The 18,721-nt window shown below is 49.2% G+C and overlaps 9 protein-coding genes across 9 annotated transcripts; 4 read left to right on the plus strand and 5 right to left on the minus strand.

The window, feature by feature from the left end:
- Nucleotides 1-62: 62 nt before the first annotated feature.
- On the plus strand, nt 63-1,000 carry LTR64_001446 (uncharacterized protein; the record flags this gene model as incomplete). Its single annotated transcript, XM_064895827.1, has 3 exons — nt 63-369; nt 424-511; nt 559-1,000. 3 exons carry the CDS (start codon nt 63-65, stop codon nt 998-1,000), a joined length of 837 nt encoding a protein of 278 aa, XP_064758514.1.
- A 1,028-nt stretch (nt 1,001-2,028) lies between these two features.
- Nucleotides 2,029-2,831, plus strand: LTR64_001447 (uncharacterized protein; the record flags this gene model as incomplete). Its single annotated transcript, XM_064895828.1, has 2 exons — nt 2,029-2,193; nt 2,241-2,831. 2 exons carry the CDS (start codon nt 2,029-2,031, stop codon nt 2,829-2,831), a joined length of 756 nt encoding a protein of 251 aa, XP_064758515.1.
- Nucleotides 2,832-2,956: 125 nt separating this feature from the next.
- Nucleotides 2,957-4,406, minus strand: LEU2_1 (3-isopropylmalate dehydrogenase; the record flags this gene model as incomplete). The annotated part of the gene is made up of 3 exons (XM_064895829.1): nt 2,957-3,801; nt 3,919-4,117; nt 4,335-4,406. 3 exons carry the CDS (start codon nt 4,404-4,406, stop codon nt 2,957-2,959), a joined length of 1,116 nt encoding a protein of 371 aa, XP_064758516.1.
- Nucleotides 4,407-5,151: 745 nt separating this feature from the next.
- LTR64_001449 (uncharacterized protein) lies at nt 5,152-6,993 on the minus strand (the record flags this gene model as incomplete). Its single annotated transcript, XM_064895830.1, has 2 exons — nt 5,152-6,056; nt 6,138-6,993. The coding sequence occupies 2 exons, from the start codon at nt 6,991-6,993 to the stop codon at nt 5,152-5,154; spliced, it is 1,761 nt and encodes a 586-aa protein (XP_064758517.1).
- An 830-nt stretch (nt 6,994-7,823) lies between these two features.
- On the minus strand, nt 7,824-9,056 carry LTR64_001450 (uncharacterized protein; the record flags this gene model as incomplete). Its single annotated transcript, XM_064895831.1, has 1 exon — nt 7,824-9,056. The coding sequence occupies one exon, from the start codon at nt 9,054-9,056 to the stop codon at nt 7,824-7,826; it is 1,233 nt and encodes a 410-aa protein (XP_064758518.1).
- A 453-nt stretch (nt 9,057-9,509) lies between these two features.
- On the minus strand, nt 9,510-14,423 carry LTR64_001451 (uncharacterized protein; the record flags this gene model as incomplete). Its single annotated transcript, XM_064895832.1, has 2 exons — nt 9,510-13,889; nt 13,941-14,423. The coding sequence occupies 2 exons, from the start codon at nt 14,421-14,423 to the stop codon at nt 9,510-9,512; spliced, it is 4,863 nt and encodes a 1,620-aa protein (XP_064758519.1).
- Nucleotides 14,424-14,861: 438 nt separating this feature from the next.
- Nucleotides 14,862-16,097, plus strand: LTR64_001452 (uncharacterized protein; the record flags this gene model as incomplete). The annotated part of the gene is made up of 1 exon (XM_064895833.1): nt 14,862-16,097. The coding sequence occupies one exon, from the start codon at nt 14,862-14,864 to the stop codon at nt 16,095-16,097; it is 1,236 nt and encodes a 411-aa protein (XP_064758520.1).
- A 69-nt stretch (nt 16,098-16,166) lies between these two features.
- URA4 (dihydroorotase) lies at nt 16,167-17,360 on the minus strand (the record flags this gene model as incomplete). Its single annotated transcript, XM_064895834.1, has 2 exons — nt 16,167-17,168; nt 17,229-17,360. The coding sequence occupies 2 exons, from the start codon at nt 17,358-17,360 to the stop codon at nt 16,167-16,169; spliced, it is 1,134 nt and encodes a 377-aa protein (XP_064758521.1).
- A 353-nt stretch (nt 17,361-17,713) lies between these two features.
- On the plus strand, nt 17,714-18,115 carry LTR64_001454 (uncharacterized protein; the record flags this gene model as incomplete). The annotated part of the gene is made up of 1 exon (XM_064895835.1): nt 17,714-18,115. One exon carries the CDS (start codon nt 17,714-17,716, stop codon nt 18,113-18,115), a length of 402 nt encoding a protein of 133 aa, XP_064758522.1.
- Nucleotides 18,116-18,721: the final 606 nt, after the last annotated feature.

Consider the following 18,721-nt stretch of genomic DNA (forward strand, 5'->3'; position numbering starts at 1 on the left):
CTGCCCAACACTTCACAAGTCTGCGGCTGGTACGGAGACCTGTGTGTCAATCTGTAGGCAGGATGTCGGCGAAGTATCAATCCTATGCTGCCATCGCACCGTCCCAGACGGACAACGCATACATCTTTGCGCTCGTGCCAACGATTGAAAATGGTCTAGCAGCCATAACATCTGCGAGTGAACTGCTTCTCGTCAATCGTGAAAATCTATCGTCTTCCCAGGTTGTCAGGATACAAGGTGCTCCAAGCGGCACTAACTGTTTAGCGTTGGGAGATGATCAAGGGAGCTCCGTATTATGCTCGGGAACTGATGGTACAGTGACAGCTTTTGATCTGAGATCGCAAAATAAGGCTTTTGAGTTCAAGAATGGTATCCGATATTGCAATCCTCTTTCTTGCTCCACTCGATACTGATAGACAGCAGACAGAGCGGTGACCGCATTAGCTGTCAACGGCGCAAGCATCGCCATCGGAACCGAATTCAAAGCGAACCAAGCCGTCGTGAGTCTCTGGTAAGTGTCTGTCCTTGCTGCATACGCTCTCGCTAAACCTTGAGAAGGGATGCACGCCAGAACCGTAGGACATGGCAAAATGCCGAGAACAACGACGAAATAACTGCAATCGAGTTTCACCCGAGCAGATCCAACGTGGTTCTGGCAGGTGGAGATGACGGGTTAGTCAGTCTTTTCGACACCCAAGTTGTTGAAGAGGAGGATTCGCTACTGCAGGTAATCAACCACGGCCCAATCCACAAAGCTGGCTTTCTAGGCGATGATCGAATATACGCTCTCAGTTCCGATCAGAACCTTGCTGTACATCCAGTCTCGACCCCAGGCGATGAGGAAGATCCCCAGCCAACTCTGTTTGGTGACCTGCGATCTGTAATTCCCTGCCAATATGTGGTTGATGTCTTCAAAAGTGGTCATGACTACGTGATCGCAGCTGGAACTAATATTGAGTACGTCCAGTCTGCGACTTTGTATCGAGATCCTAATGTATAATAGCAAATCTTGTGTCGACTTCGTCAAGTTATCGGATGCCACGACATCACTTACGGAACCAAGTCTCGATGTGGCCTCGAAATTTACAATTGAGCCTGCACACGGCGAAGAGGTAGTACGAGCCGTGGTTGTAGAATATGGCGTGCGTCAATTCTTCTTCTTCTTCTTCATTTCCAAGGCAGATACTAACCTGTCTTACTAGTCCGACGTCATTTATACAGCTGGTGAAGATGGTTATATACGAGCATCTCGTATGTCTGGCCGAACTGATCTTACAAAATCACTGAAGCCGTCTACGAAAGCAAAGAAAGGACTTGATGGTCGCTACAAGCCGTACTGAGAATTTTCGCGATCGACACTGCTCTGCTCTGCCAAACAGAAAGCACTGCAAGTGTGTTTCGCAGAGCCTGCTAAGGTAAAATCTATTGAGAGCCAGCGCCAAGATCAAGACGCCTTCCAGAAATATCTCTACCAAATCCTCTCAGAGTATTTAACAACGCGCAAACGTGGTCTCCTTACAACAGCCATCGTGATCGCGCTTTCCGGGTTGACATTCCATTTCGCGCGACTGCGGCTTCTCTATGGGCGTCCTTGGGCGTGCCTTCCTCCAACCAACCATAACACGGGTATATGTGCTGCCTTTCCTTAACGATCCTCTCTTTCTCCTCTTCACACCACTTACGTACCAACAACATACACTTTTGGTTTTACATACGCTGCATAAAATAGTCCTTGTCAGTATGATTTGCTCAACACTTCTCGTGGCAACATTTGTCAGATATGCCATGGGTGACAACTGTCCCTGTGGTTGGAAGGTCGAGGAGACCGGTGATGTGTACACACACAAAATCTTCGAGGACTTTTCCAATTCACCTAACATCGAGCACATGCTGTCAGACAACAACGCCAACTCGTTTCTCAAAGATTGGATGATATACGACTTCTAGAAGAATTCAGACAACCCCAATATCCGGCTCAACACCAAGTTCGATGCTCAGAATGTTTACATCGATCAAGGTGAACTCCACATGCTCCAGAAGGGGTACTCGGACATGGATCTGGAACGCTTCAACCCTGTCAGCATCTCTGGTATGCAGACACGAGACACAGACATCCTACATGGAACATTCAGAACAGAGATGAAGCTCGAAGGCTACAAAGGAGGCTCATGTGCTAGCTTCTTCTGGTACCACGTATGTCTTACTGCTTTGCACATGGATTGTGATGCTGACTCCGACAGAATGATGTACAAGAGATCGATATTGAAGTCGTTACTCCTGGAACCTCAATCGTCAATGACACCATCAATTACACCGCACAGCCTTCCACAGAGGCCGACTGGACTCCGATCCCAAATGCTACACTCTCAATGCCACTCCAGAAGACCTTGAACGACTTTAAGGTTCATCGCTTTGATTGCAATCCTGTCTCCGGCGTTGACTACTATCTTGATGACAAACTGATGCACAATGACCATCACAACGTACCTAAAGAAGGTGGTTCATTACAACTGAAGCTTTGGGCTGATGGCAACCAATGGTGGAGTGGTATCCCGAGCAAGACCGATGTCCACCTGAGAGTCAAGTCCATCATTGCTTATTACAATACAACCTCAAGCTTGACTAACCTCGAGTGGCACAACAAGTGTGCTAGCGAGAAGAAGCAATGCAAGGCTGTGACATCATTGCGTAAGGTGGCTGCTCTTGATCCATTTGGTATACCCATTTCTATATCTCCAACTTCATCTGCTCTTGCAACCTGGGAGCAAGCCAGTAAAATGGTAATGGTACTCGGTGGCGCAGTGTCTGCTCTTATTTTCTGGGGTTTGTGAGTATGTATGGACACTGCTGGTCAGAAGCCGTTGATGAGACAACGGGTTGCTTCTTGGTTGACATTCTTGGTTGATATGAAGTATTGGTTGGTAGTACATAGCATATGGTATCCGACTTGCTCAACTTACTGAGCTTGAAACAGTTGTTCCAACTTCCTTGCCACAGCGTCTCCGACCTCACTCGTCGAATTGCTTCCACCGATGTCTTTCGTACAGCAGCCTTCCTCAATCACAAATCGCACCGCTTGGTCAACCAGTGTTGATTCCTTAGACATGTTGAGACTGTATAGTAGCATCATGCCCACACTCAGAATGGCAGCAACAGGATTGACCAAGCCCTTACCTGCAATGTCGGGTGCAGAACCATGTATAGGCTCATATATCCCATTGCACAAGCCCTTGCCATCCGGTATTCCACTTAGCGACGCAGACGGCAGCAAACCCAATGAACCCGGAATCACACTCGCCTCATCACTGATGATATCCCCAAATAAATTGCTCGTCACAACAATCCCATTCAACTTCCTCGGGTTACTCACCATAATCATCGCCGCACTATCGATCAACTGATGCTCAAATTCCAACTGCGGAAACTCCCTCTCCAGCACCTCCGTAACCACCCGTCTCCACAACCGACTCGTCGCCAGCACATTCGCCTTATCCAAACTCCACACTTTACTCGGCGGGTTCTTCGCCAACGCCAGATGTGCAGCCAGTCGCGCGATTCGCTCAATCTCAGCGCGCGAGTATGGTTCACGGTCTTCGGCGAATTCGTTGGGGCCGTCGGCGGGGTTTGCTTCCGTGCGTTCGCCGAAGTAGATGCCGCCGGTGAGTTCGCGGACGATGGTGAAGTCTACGCCTTCGCAGACGGAGGCTTTGAGAGGGGAGCGGGCGGCGAGGGTTGGGGAGGCGAAGAAGCAGGGGCGGAGGTTGCCGAATGTGTTGAGGGATTTGCGGAGTTGCAGGAGGCCTGGTGAGGAGGTGTTAGCGCGGAGAGTTATGAAATCAGTGGATCTGTGGCAGGGCATGTGTCGAGGGAGGTAACAGAGCGTGCGGTGTGAAGTTGGAACGTATAGAAGAATTTTACCTTGTTCAGGTCTCACTGGTCCTGTGCCGTATTTTGGTCCACCTATGGCTCCCAGCAAGATAGCATGAGCGTTCTGAGCCGCGTTCAATGCCTCATCCGTCAATGGTGACCCTGTAGCATCTATTGAACAGCCACCCAAGAGGTGCTCCTGGAAATTAAACTCGACTTCTGGTACGCATTTCTCGATGACTTTCATCACCTATAAGTCTCGAGTCAGCTTGATGAACACGAGACCGGAGCAGGTGACGTTCATTTGTGGCCATGTACACGTTCCTATACTGTTAATGTAGCCCGCAGCATATCTTGGCACCCAAGCATTTGGAACATGTACAGGAAGACAAGCTGAGTGATCGTTACGTTTCTCTCGAGACTTGTTCGCTCCAGAGACCAGCTGCTTCGGAATATATGTGACCTACCTTGACTGCTTCTGCCGTGACTTCTGGACCAGCATAATCGCCAGCGAAGACGACAATATTGAACTTTGGCATGGCGTGGTTCCGCTTTCAGGAAAAGGTTTGGAAGGGACTATTTCTGGGTGATCAGAACACTGAACTGATATAAGAAGCGATTCCTTAGGCGGTGAGTGTCTTGACAGTTGAAACAACGTTGTAGTCGAAGTTATTGGTAGTACCACTGTGAACAGAACGAATTTATTGGACCGATGTCGGACTGACCCACTTCCGACCAATGGAAGCACGACTATCTCGATACTAGAGGATGAATTTATGCAGAGCGTTTGCGCTCAATGGAGACAGGATTGGGAAGACGAAGAGTACAGTATTTGAAGTATACCACTTTGTGGTAGTAAAATATTGACAGGAATGCTTTGACTGCCGTATTCTCGATGCACTAATAGCTACGACATATATTGCTGCCATCCAAAGAACGATAATTTCGAGGACTGTACGCATTCAATGTCCTGAGCAGAGCCGTCATATCCCATTTCCTGATCGAAAACAATAGCAATCCAACCATACTCGGTGGCTTTAGCGCACACCGATCGTGACTAGGTCATCAATTCATATATCACTGCTGATAGCCATTCCATGTATTGTACCCAGGCAAGTCCTAATCCTTCCACCTGACATACTGCCTCCTGAAGTGCCCCATCGTATCAACTCCTGCCACAGGGTATAAGCCCAAATCAAAGCATGTTACATAATATCACAAAATCAAGGGTTCAGATTGACAAACATCGTGCTTACCACGATCGTGTCGAGTTTGTAGTGTCCGTCAACGATATGGGTAAGGATTGTCTGGAGTGTTGGCATATCCAAATCGAGGTTGCTGGTGTAGCCTGCGGCGTCCTTGATTGTTCGCAATCACAGCTGGCTGTTGCTGCAAATTCCGTGTCTGCTCATCCAGAGTGCCGGGCAAGCCTGTTGGAAGAGGGTTCTCTCGACCAGTCAGCCAACCACCCAGTAGACCTCGAGCTGCGACCTCTGCATGCTGGTAGTTAGCGGTAAGTGCTTCTCGTGCCTGTTGAATAAAATTCACGTTCATGTGATCAGGCGCTGCATTGCCGAGTCCCACAATGTTGACGTTGTCCTCTGATCCAGCTCTGTGTCGACGACGATTCCGATCTCTCAATCCTAGGCCGGCCATTTGTCGAGCCATATCCTCGTCTCTTCTTTCTTGTTCTCTGCGTCGATCCATCTCCTGTTGGTAGCGCATCGGGTCGCCCTGCAAATCGTTGACGGCATCGTAGTTGAACCAAGGGCAATCACAGCTCTTCCACTTGAGGCCGCAAACCATACAGAACTCAGCCAGACACCTGCAGGTCATATGGTTACATCCTTCCTTCAATTCAACCATAGCAGAGCAATTGTAACATTTTCGCCAACCTTGTTGTTCGGCAATCTCATTCAATTGCTTCATGGCTGGATCTTTTGGGCACTCGCGTGATCTGTGTGCCTTCTGATTGCACGTGCCACAAACAGCATATTTACACTTCGGACAGTAGCCAACCTTACGGCCATGCTCATTGCATATGTGCTTTGGTTGTATCCATTCTCCACAGCCCTTGCGAGGGCAATATATTCTGTGTTTCGCATTGTACTCTTTGAACTTCTTGTTCCACGTCTTCCTGAAGTCGTCGTCAAACAGCGAATCGACATGTTTCAGGGAAATGTGCTGATCTGTACAGCATCGTGGAGGCATGTGCGCAGGGTCGTTGATAGACATCTTGAATATTCGCTTGAGGCAGGCATGGCACATACGATGTGCACAGGGAAGTTTCGCGGATCGACGTAGAGGGATATCGTCGGAGCCACAGGTCAGACAGGACACTTGCTTTTCACGTGGAGGAGGGGGCTTCGCGAACAGAGTACCGAACAGTGAAGAATTACGCTGCGGTTTATTGGCTTTCGAAGTGCTGACTACGGTCTCAGTCCCGATGAGGGTTTCGGTTGTGTTCGCACCCCGGATGTCTGACATCTTCGCCGTGGTTGTGCTTTTCCGCAATTGTGGTCGTGTAGTTGCATTGGTCGAAGACCTAATAAGGCCAGGCAAAGGTTCTGTCCTCCGTCTTTCTACCCTCGGTTTCTCAGTCGCATGAGTCGTGGTCCTTCGACGTTCTGGTGCAGCCTTGAGCTTCGCTTCATCTCTATCGTTGTTCACTTTCCGAGCATCGCGGCGACCGACACTGGACAACCTGCTAGACTTGTAGACGTATTCATCTTCAGTATCTTCAGTCCTCCTCTTTGCTGTAGATGAAGTAGATGCTGACTTTAAGCGGGCAGTAGCGACAGAAGACTTCCTTCCAAGAACGGTGGAGGAGTCGACCTTGGAGGACTTTGTCTTCGATGTGGATGTTGACTTCTGAGGTCGTGTATACTCGTACTCAATCTTCATTTTTTTCCGAGCGGTAGTAGGCTTCGACATCGACTTCAGCCGCGCTTCTCTCAGGGCCGCAACATCGGCTGGTCGACCAAAGTCTTTATCAGCAGGCACGGTAGGGTCTGAGGAGTGGTCGCCGCGATCCTCATATCGTCGCTGGTGAGTATCACTCATGCGACGTCTTCGGTGACGCCTGTGTTTCTCACCATCTGTTGTTGCGCCCCCTACAATAGCCATGTCACAAAGACCCAGGACTTCAGGTCACCTGGCCACGTCCAAGCCAGGTAATCGGGCTGCGAAACGTGGTTAAGTGGCCAATCACGTTGTGCAAGCCAACACATCCAGTGTGTTCGAATGCAGATGCATGCTTGAGCATGCTGTAAATTTGGCTCACAGTCTCTTCATGATGAAAGCTTGGAGTACATGTCTTGTGGCTTATCGCTTCACGAGAACAATCGCGGGATGTACAATCTGTCCATTTTCGTGCCTGAACCGATATATTAATAGTACCGTGCTGTCTTGAAATTCGGTGTGGTAACAGTGAGTACAATACTCAGTACTATGCCCAAGGCCACCCCTGCGGAGTATATAGACTGGATGAGTATGGGGGTGCTCAGTGCCTAGGCAGTCGCACTCCTAAGGTGGAGGGATATTGATTACGGAAAGATTACGTTACGGATTTTCACGCCTACTATTTATAGCCCAGGAAGCTCGTAGCTTCCTCAAATCCCAAGCTTTCGAGACCGACGAATCTCTATCGCAGATAGGTCAGTAGTAAGCAAGCTCGACCAGTAACATAGAAGGCCATTGGCAACTCGATCTCCTGCAACCTCACGGAGACACTACGAGAATAGGACGAATCATGGAGAACGATATATCGATTGAAGCAAGCAAGGTAAAGTTACAGGAAAGGTCGATCAAGGCTGAGTGTAGAACTTAGGCCTGCTTCAATTCACGTCGCGTCGATCTAGAAATGAACACTGCACACTGCAAGACTGCTCAACAACGACCGACACTGTCCGTAAGTAGGCGGGATCGAACTCTGACTCAACATATGGTTACTGCCATTATTTTTTCTGCGGCACTGGATATTCCCTCCTTCCTTCTGTGCTTAGCACAACAACGACACTATCCTCACCAAGACCTAACGCACTTCTAGCTTGCTCACTATCAAGCACTTTCCTCAAACCTGCCAAACATCCAGCTCCACATGGTCCAGCCTCTATCTCGTATTTTTCAAGCAGTTCGAGCACTGTCTGATGACATTCCCAATCTCCTACAGTCACACTCGCATCCACTCCATCTCTCAGCGCCTCCCAACTTGTTGGACTAACAGTACCACAGCACATACCACTCATGATGGTGTCGATTGTCTCAATTGTCGTGTTTTCTCCAGCTTTCAAACTCACATTCAGACACGCGGCCGTCTCAGGCTCACAAGCAATTACTCGCACTTTATGCTCACGAGCTGCAGTTTTCGCCCACTTCACCACCGCCTTGCCAAGACTGCCAACGCCAATTGGTGTTACGATGTGTGTGATGGGCTTCTTGAACTCTTGTTGCAAAGCCGCAAAGTGCTCGTCAACTTCGGACAAAAGTGTCGAATACCCGTCCACAACCCAGCCCGGAACAGTCTTGTACTCGCCGAACGCATTGTCCTGTACCATGACTCCGACGCCTTTACCACTCTTTGTAAAGCCCTCGCTGGCTTCCCAGCACCGTTCCACGGCTTTGTCGTAATCTCCATTTACAGTGACCACCTCTGCACCTTCGCCCTCAATGAGCTTCTTTGTCGTCTCATACATGCCCTCAGGCACATAGATCATCCCCCTTTCTTCTTGGTCTGGCAGCAAAATCTTAGCCATCCGCGCAACAGCTCGTCCATGGTTACCATCTGTAGCCGCAAAAAGCACATACGTCCATCCTTCACTAGCCTGCTGACCGAGTCTTTCCCTCAAAACTTCCAGAGCCGTAACGTCCGGATCAGGCACTACATCAAGCTCACGGCACAACGCTCTGTACACGCCCCAGCTAGCTCCCAGGATCTTGAAGGCCGGTAAACCCAGACGCGACGATTCGGACTTAATCAGCAGGCCCTGCAAGCCTAATGGGCTAGCCAGAGACGGCAGGTTGTGAAGAGATGTAGTATTGAAGTTCGGCAGCGACTCATGATAAGCCTTGATTTTCGTGGGGTCCGTAATCTCTGCTTCCCGAGCTGTGCTTGTTTCGTGGGTGTATAGTGCAGCAGAGGGGTTGATGTAGATGCCCTCGTGGGTTGTGATTGGCTTGGTCGTGGCCATATTGACCAAGAAGGAACTGAGTTGGAGGTCTGTCCCCTCCCGGGCAAAGGTGTTGTTGCCTTCTTGCAAGGTGATGCTCGAGAAGATGTGCTTTCCCGTTGTAAATCTTTTGCCTAACAGCAAGAGGGTTAGATGCTGGCAGTCGGTTTTTGCAACGACTTAGCTCGGGAAGATACAGAAGTGACGAACTGTTTTCATGGGATAGCAATCTATTTCAAGATGGAGAAAAGATTCGATTGTGCTCCGGTGGCAGGGCGTGCTCAGAGTAATTAAGCCATTCCGAACCCAGTAATCAACCTCCACCAGCCAATCAGGATCATGTAAAACGGGAGAACTACAGTGGTTTTCTATATTGCTCGTTGCTGTCTGTCGTCGCAGCTAATCAGCACATGTAAGCCTCAAGATATTAGCTAAATCCGCTGATGCGTTCAGGCCGCAGAAGTTTCCTCAAGCTCAGGCCTCATTCCCTACAGGTGCCTGTCTCTGCGGTGAAGGAGCATAGTCCTCAGAGTTAGCACCTATACTTAAGCCAGCGTTGCGATGATTACCGTCGACATCCATGATAGGAGGCTGGACAAATCTCCCGGCTGCTGGAGGTCTGCCAGGTGGAGGAAACTGGTTCCGCCGTGCCGCAAGTTGAGCTTCCTTTTCTTGCTGTGCTCGACGTTCGCGCTGTCGTCTATGAGACACAAGATCGCCTCTAATGACACGCAGATATCTGACAGCCTCGTCAATCAAGTCTCTTGACTCTGTACTTTCTTTCAAAGTCATGAGTAGTGTCTCGACCTGTTTCTCGTCGTTCAAATGAGGGCAAGTCCTTCCATGGCCCATATGTGCAAGACCGCACAGGCCACAGTGCTCCACACCTGCAATTTTGAGGCGGCACCAGCCCATTGGATGTTCCTCCTTGCACGCTTGACACTTGTGAGGTGCTGGTACCGGTATGTGAATGTAACCAGGTGGCATGTCTCCGTTAAACATGGGCGCTTGTCCTTGCGGCACCTTGACGCGCTTGAATGGACGAGCCTGAACCATTTGAATTTCTGGTTCAGTGTCTTCTGCTGCAGTGGTCACATCGACGTCGGTTTCAGGGCCGTTGTCTTGCTCTTCGAATTCGTCGTCGGTATGATCATCCCCATCAGCTCTCCCTTTAGTAGGCGAGCCGTCAACGTCACCATCCACAGTCGGTTTGCCACCGTAGTCCACATTAACACGTCTTCGTTTGCCTCTACCCAATTCTTCGGCCTTGCGGGCCTGTGCTGCTTCGAACGCCTTCTGTCTTTCCTTCAGGATCTTATCCCAAATGTCTGGATTAGGTGTCGAAGTACTGGAGTTTTCTCGAAGACCTTCCTCGAGCGCCGCTTTGTCGTTCGCCCAGATTCTTGCAAAGCTGAATTGCGACTCAGCTGACTGACTCTCACTTGTCTTTGTAGATTCTGCCTGTGAACGATCAAGGAGCTTGTCAACGGAGGCTTCAGTATAAACGATGTCAGCTTCAGCATCATCGTCGAAGAGAGCAGCAGCTCCATGTCGCAGTATACTCTCCAAGTCCATACCAGCGTCATCAGGCTGATCCATGGCCTCAATGAGTACATGATCTAACGCCATTTTCTTCTTGCCAATCTGCATGATCTTTTCCTCCGCTGATGATCGCGTCATGAGCTGGAAGACAAGCACTTTGTTTTGTTGTCCAATACGGTGAGCTCGAGAAAGCGCTTGTATGTCTTGATGAGGATTGAAATCGGGGTCCAGAATGATGACTGTATCAGCTGTGGCAAGATTGATACCAACACCACCAGCTCTAGTGGACAGAAGGAATGCAAAATATGGCGATTCTGGTGTATTGAACTCGTCTATCCTCTTCTGCTTCTCGAGAGTACTAATAGTCCCATCCAACCGCCGATGTAGCATGCCAAGACCATCCAAGAAGTCCTCAACAATATCGAGGTTGTCGAGAAATTGGCTGAACATAAGCACTCGATGTCCTCGTTCACGGAGTTCCGGCAGCATGATAGAAAGTAACTGCAGTTTCGACGATGCTTCAACGAGCCGCTTGAAGGTCGCGTCGCTGTCCAAAGATCGGTCTTCGATTTCCCGACTGTACACGAATGGATGGCAAAGTGTTTTGCGAAGTTGCATCAAAATGTTGTTGAGGTTAGCTCTTTCTTTAATAGGTGCGTTTCCATCCCGACTAAATATCGACTTCATCAAAGCTGGGTTCTGTGACATGATAGATTTTGCGACTTGCTTCTGTAGAGCACTCATCGTAACGGGCAAGATAATCTGAGCCATAGGAGGTAAGAAGGTCAACACCTGAACTTTGGTTCGGCGCAAGAAGTATGGTTTAAGCATGTCATGGAGCTCAGGGACGTTCTCTTGGGTCAGCTCAGCATACCTCTTGTCTAGCTCAGCAGCATTGTGCTTCTCGCGATCTAGGAATTGCAGCAGATTGAACAATTCCCTCGCGTTGTTCTGCAATGGTGTGCCGGTCATCAAGACCTTGAAGGGGACACGCAATTTCGATAGTGCTTCGTAGATTAGGTTCTGATCGCATTTCAATCGCTGACCTTCATCGACAATCAGCCCTTGCCATGGCACCCTTTGCAAATTGAGCAAGACTGTCTTGTCAATAATGGACTCATAGGATGCAATAACAACATGAGCTTTGATATCTTTGACCTCGCTTCTACTCTTCTTCTTGTCCGGATCAGCATCAGGGTCCTTAGGAAACAATTCGAAATCTTGAACCAATTTTCTGGCGGCACTGGAACCGTAGTAACAAACAGCTCGCAAACTTGGCGCCCATTTCTTGAATTCTCGGCGCCAATTTGGGCAAGTCGAATTGGGTACAACAATGAGGAAAGGCCAGCATTTGTGCTCCTGGACAAGAGTAGCCATGAGGGCGATCAGCTGGATCGTCTTTCCGAGACCCATCTCATCTGCGAGGATAGCATTGTGCTGGCGGTACCACTGATAATACAGCCAATTCAAGCCCTCGAGTTGATACTGCATTACTTGGCCTCCTGTTAAAATGCTAGGCTGTTGTTTCCTGATGAGCTTGGTCCCAAAATCCTGTTGTCGAACATTGGCCAGTGTCCTGCGCAAAGTGCTTTGGACAGGAATAGACATATACCGCTTTTTGACCAGATCTTCGTAGGCTTCTTTGAAGTCCTTGAAGCGTTCCTTATCAGAATAAGTAGGAGGCTTTTCCCAGATCGCATCCTCATAGCCAAGACCTTTGAACTTTACAAAGGCTGTATCGACTTCTTTAACGCGAGCCAGATCGATTTGCTCGGAGCTATTTCTGACCACACTAGTATACCTCACGTCGAAGACAATATCGATCCTGTGATACTCCTCAGGTATGGCATCTTTAGTAGTCATGCGTGGTAGCTGATTTTCCGAACGCTTGTAGAAAGCAGCTCGAGTTCCGCCACCAACGACGCCCCATACCCAGGTACCTGGCATCCATGTACACCTATGATAAGATTGATTCTTCCACTTCACCAAGTACTCTTTGTGGGCTTCCTGGATATTGTCAATAGTCGTGCCGGGAATATAAGAGTCCTGATTAGTTGGTCTCCAGGCTACGAGTGTATCGACTGAGGCTTGGTTTTCAACACAATCCTTGCATGTCCAAGAGCGGTGGTACATATCGAACCTCTTTTGCGCAAGCTCCCTCTCATCGAGATCTTCTTCGTCGGTATCTGCAGAGTTGGCAGTCTTTCTGTTTGGCATATGGTGCAAATGCCATCCACGACTGCAAGTCGCACAACGGAACATGACGTTTTCAACGTTGTTGATCGTGCCAGGCTGAGTGATAGTAATAGGATCAATTCCTCCATTTTCCTCGCGCTGTATCTGCTCCTGTCGAGTTGTGATACGCCTTCTCAGCGGCTTCGACAATGGGGCGAGTCTATCACACTCTGAGCATTTTCCATAATGAGGGGCTGCTGGATCTTTGACTCGTGCAACACCAATGCATCTTCGACATTGAAGAACGAAGAGATGATCCCCAACCTTTGTCACTAAATGTTCTCGACTGCCACGGTGGCCCAGGCACGTTTTGTGGTAGGAATTAGAACAACCTTGGCAAAAGACCAATGGTCCTTTGGACTCGTGATCACCGGTATGATAGCAAGTAGCACACTCCTGCTGATGACGCTTTCTGAAGGGATCGTTGACAGGCATTTTGACGAAAACTTCTTTGGTACCAACAACCTTTGGAGCCAAGTCCTTTTCTGACTGTGAAGATAATTCGTCCTCTTGCCGTTCGCGCATGCTGCGTCTGGGCTGGGTTCGTGTTCGTTCAGATCTTCGTGCATTATCGAATTTAAGATCTCTTTCTTCTGATTCGGCAGCTTTACGGGCACGAACACTACGTGTAGGCTTGGAAGAGCTGTGATGTCTCGTGGCTTGTCGCTTTGGGCGCCGACTTCGACCGGGCTGCGAAATATCTTCGTCAGAATCTAGAGAATCCTTGATTCCGCTTAGCTCGTTTGCAAAGTAATTTGTCCGATGCTTGGGAGCCAGACGAATCGATCGTCGACCCGCCGGTCGTAAGTCGTCTTCTTCATCAGCAAACTCATCACTAGACGACCGAGTAGGCTCAACATCGGAGAGGACCTCTTTAGTATAGCGCTTTCGACGCTTACGAGCTGGAGGTTCCACCTCAGAATCTGATGTTTCGATCTTGTTCCAATCGACGAGACCAGTAGGCAATCTGGGCGGTACATGGGTTGGGTGGGCTTTCCGTTGCATCACGGCACTTCGATAGGCGTTAAGAGCAAGTTTGCCATTACGAAACTCAGTGGTAAGCTGGACTCTGTCAACCTGGTAGAAAGGTCAATCTTTGCTCAGCTTAGGGTCGATGTAGTATCTTACCAGATCAAGCTCTCCTGTCAGCAATTTGACGACATATTTCCTGTCAGCAGATCCATTTCCAAGAGCATATAAAATGCGCTTGACTGTGAAGTGATTGGGCAGGTAATCGTAGTCCTCTTTCTCGTCCTCGGGGAGCTCAGGCACGTCTATGGTCAAGTCCTCCTGCTTGTTGACAACGAACTGACTGCCTGCCTCCGAATCAGAGTCCTGCTGTCGTGACTCTTCCTCGTTGTCGCCTTCACCGTCTATAACTATCGTGTCTGGTTCGGCTGTGGTTTGATCTTGAGGTGCAGTCACATGCACGAAAGTTGGCTGTTGTGAGACCTCAATAACATCGCCTGCCTCACTGGAGACTGAAGGAGAGGGAGAGCGATCCTCGCTTCGTACCTCTGCCTGAACATCGTGGTCGTTGCCCGATGATACTGAATCGAATTTATCTGGAGGCTTTCCTAGCCAAGCGTTGAGCTCGCCACTTTCTTCCATAGTAGGCGATCAAAGGCACAGTTGACTACATCGGAGATCTTTGCACAGTATTGACACGACCGCTCTTGATTTGCAATGCGAATATCGGCTTCTGATTGTGTGATATTACGTGACTCTTGGCGCTAGCTTACATGTAAAATGAAGTTTCCTTACTTGACTTTCATCTACCTTACAATACCATTACTTTGGCTTATTTCACAATTGCGCTTCCCAGACACGTCGGAGAAGCCACGAGCAGGCGCGTCTTAGTCACGTGTCTTCGCGTGCTTTCCTTGTTTCACTGTCACTTTTCTTCACAACCATCGACGTATGTATCGCACACCAACAATGCCAGAATCGAGGACGTACTGAATGTTTCCGTTGAGTCATGTCTCTGTACGCAGCTGCAGAAACGTTGTGCAGCATAGCTTGCCTGCAACCTCGTCCCGCAATGCCTCCATGACGTCCAGCATCGAGCGTGGTGTACGAAAAGCTGCCCACGCATTAAAACGAGCCGAACAACGTCGCATCAAGGAAGGTACTCTGGGTTTTTGGGAAGCAGACGACAAAGAGAAAGTCACTCAAGCAAGAGAACATGTCAAGAAGCGCCAGCAGGAGATGGGTGAACAGAAGTCTCGCCTAGAATGGTTGAGCGAAGACTCAACATCAGGGCAATTACAGGTCGATGAACATTTGCGTCGTCTCAAGGCCAAAAACGCTGCTAGATCCCGAGGCATGTTAGTAGATGCTCCTACTGCAATTCCTTACACCGAAGCGACGTCTGAATTCCTATACGGCACTTTCGCTGTTCTAGCTGCACTGCAGGCGAAGCGGAGAGCCCTACACAAGCTATATCTCTGGTGCGGAGAAGATGGCAAGCTCAATGAGGATGATAAGGATATAACTAGAGTTGTTCGTTTGGCCAAGCTAGCTCAAGTGCCTCTTCTTCGTGTGGCTGGCAATTGGGACAAAATGCTAGACAGGATGTCTGACAGAAGGCCTCATAACGGTGTTGTACTTGAGGCCGGTCCTATTCCCAAGGTCTTGGCCAAAGGACTAACTAAGCTCAAGTCAATAAACAGTCACGTCGAAGTTGAACTTTCTTCTACCAACAAAACTGAAGCAACCGGTAGCCACAAGTTGCCCGTACAAGTACGTCGCAAAAGGTACCCTTTCCTGCTCTGGCTCGATAAAGTTACCGATACTGGAAATATGGGCGCCATCCTCAGGTCGGCTTATTACTTTGGAGTTGATGCCATTATTGTTCCACGCCATGGCACTGCCCCCCTCTCTGCTGTGACTGTCAAGAGCTCTGCTGGCGCGGCTGAGCATGTCGAAATTCTGACCATTGATAACGAGATCCAATTCATGCAGCAATCGCAGCAGAACGGCTGGAAATTCTTCGCTACCGGTATTCAGCCGCAGCACAGTCCGACGTCGATCCCTGCCGAAAGCCCTGACTCATCAGCTGACCTCTCCATCGAGTTTGCTCTTGCTTCTCATCCTTGCGTCCTCCTCCTCGGAAATGAAGGCACAGGGCTGCGGCCCTTCCTGCAGAAACAAGCCGACCAAACTGTTTCTATTCAAGGCGCACGCGATAAAGGACTGATCGACAGTCTAAATGTTAGTGTTGCTGCCGCAATACTGACGAACCGCTTCCTGGTCAACCACATATCATCTGGCAGTACGGCATGAACAAAACCACTGCGACAATGATACTTGCTTCTCGCTTCCTGTCCGTATCTGATTTGCAGTCCTTGTCTCTTAAAGCCAATCCACGCCATACGTTGGCTTACCTGATCTGAAAGTTACCACAGTCTCGTTCATATTTTCACCTTCGCCAGCCTTTCCTACTTTCACATTCCGAACCTGTACATTTCTTGCCCTTATTTTGATCTTTCCTCGCGCTTCTTCGATGCCATAGAACTTCCTTCCTGAGCGCCCTGTGAAGCTTTCGATTACTTCCTCCGTTAACACTTCTCTCTTCAGCACGCCTGCCTTCACAGCTCTCTCAAAGCCCTCAAGTACAAAACCAACCACGTTCGGCTGTGTAAAGACTCCTGCTGCACATTTGCCAGCACCTAGCCCACCATCTGTCAAACCTTTTTTGGCACTGAGCAGATGTGGAGCACTATCACTGCCAAAGAAGAATTTCGAGTCACCACTTGCTGCAGCTTGGAGTAACGCAATCCTATCGCTAGGCAGCTTTGCGACAGGCTTACAGAAATTGATCGGATTGCCTGCCCAGTCGTCGATGATGAGGAAGAGGTGGTGTGCTGTGATCGTGCCTACCACTTGTGGGCCACATCCCTTAACAGCTTCGACGGCCGCGGCGGTTGTACAATGCTCAAGGACAATCCTTAACTTCGGAAAACGCTTGTGTAGTGCGTTGAGTGTAGGCAAGAACTCCTGTTCAGCGTTGAGAACAGTAATCTGTCTTGACGCTCCACTACCTTCCATTGCTTCTGGAGAAGGTGGCGCCTCCCCATGAAGGTTCAGGACGAGGTCTTCCTGCTCCATCGCTTCAAAGACTGGGTAAAATGCTTCGTAGTCTACTACACCTGAAGAAGAGTTTGTAGTGACACCGGCAGGGTATGACTTTACACCTGCGATACCTGCCTTCTTTGCTTCCCTGATCGTGTCTGGCGTTATCGAAGGATGAAGGTACAGAGACATCAGGTAGTTAACATTTGGCTCGATTGCCTGCAAGCGTTTCTTATAATCCAGCGCTGCCTGAACCGTGGTGATAGGAGGAACCAAATTTGGCTGTCAATGACGATTAGCTCTTCACTTACTATTCAAGTGGTCCAATCATTCGAGACAAACCATAACAAAGACCGTATCGACACCTCCCTGCCTTATGGTAGGAGTTACTGCTTCCATCATTGCTCCATCTCGAAGGTGAACATGGAAATCCGCTGCCACTGGTATTTCCAGTCCGTCAAATAGGTCGTCCATCTTCACACGCGTGGTCAGGGCATCCGAGATGTGGCTTGAGCGGAACCAGTCGCAATTGGATTCCTCGACTATAGTTTGCACAAGTTTCTGGCCTTGATCCGGCGATTCTGTTCTGCACGTACTGATCTCTATATTGGTGAGATGTCTTGGCGAACCGCCGAATACGAATAAGTTGCCGTGCAGACGACGATATCGCTCAGTACACACGGATATTAAGTCCGCAGTTCTGATCTACCTGCCTGCTTCGTCTATTTTATGCGATTGCTTGCTACGTATCCCAATCATCTAGTCACCAGAATCAATCTACTACAGTAGATACTTCCAAGCTAGAATTTTACTACTTTATGTCCAAGATGTCTCGACTTTCGACTTCTCCGACCCTGTTCAAAGTGGCATACCTCTTCGGAGCTACAGGTATTGCATTTGGCCTGAACGCAATATATAATCCTGTCTACGCTTTGAGCTTTTTCGGATTTGAGTACCCATCGCCAGGCGAAACCAAGCGCGTTGTCGATGCACTCATGATGATCTATGGCGTTCGCGACCTCTTCATGGGTTTCGCGACTCTAATGGCAGCATATCACAGGCAGTCTAAGGTGCTCGGAGCGCTTGTCGTCGCTACTGGTGGTGTAGCACTGGCGGATGGTGCCGTGTGCTATTCTGTTCATGGTACAGGTCATTGGAACCACATTCCCCTTGCACCTGTCATCCTCGGAGTTGGTGCCGGCTTTCTTGGTGTTTTCGACACCGTCTGAGCGAAGCGTGAAAGTGACGATGGGCACGCTCAGATTGCCTTTATTAGCAAAGCGCTTTCTAACAGCTGTTCATCTTCCGAAGTCGTTCCTGTGATTTCGCCATCCTCTCGTGGTCTTATCCAGGCAAAGCACGTATGAAGCGGTCTGTCACGAATTGACCACTTCCCGCTGGAACACGAATATTGATCATCCTACTCACGGATCATGAATCTGAGCATGTCTCACCCGGAGATCATGTCTTATTTCTGAAGATCTACGATACTTGTCAACCAGGTTGCCTTCTGGGTGGTGGACTCCAAGCTTCGCACTAGCTATGCAGAATGCTCGATACCCAGGGGCTGGACGGGAAGACGGTTATGGTCTCGTGTCACTATTGGTATTGCTTTCATGCAAACGCTTCCACTAAGCTCTCTTGCTGTGTTTCTGTCTCTCCACACTCGTGTCCATCACCATTGCAGTCACTAACAATAATGGCTTTTTCATTCTGCCTGACAGCAAGGTCTAAGCAACGTTGAAACCTACGAAAGGGAAACAAAGTGTTTGTGAGACAGCAAACAGAAAACTACCACTGAACAAAGGAGTATCACTCAGCCTGAGCTGCCTAGT

This window comes from Lithohypha guttulata (assembly GCF_036872675.1).
Source record: "Lithohypha guttulata strain CCFEE 5908 chromosome Unknown scaffold_1, whole genome shotgun sequence".
Lineage (NCBI taxonomy): Eukaryota > Fungi > Ascomycota > Eurotiomycetes > Chaetothyriales > Trichomeriaceae > Lithohypha > Lithohypha guttulata.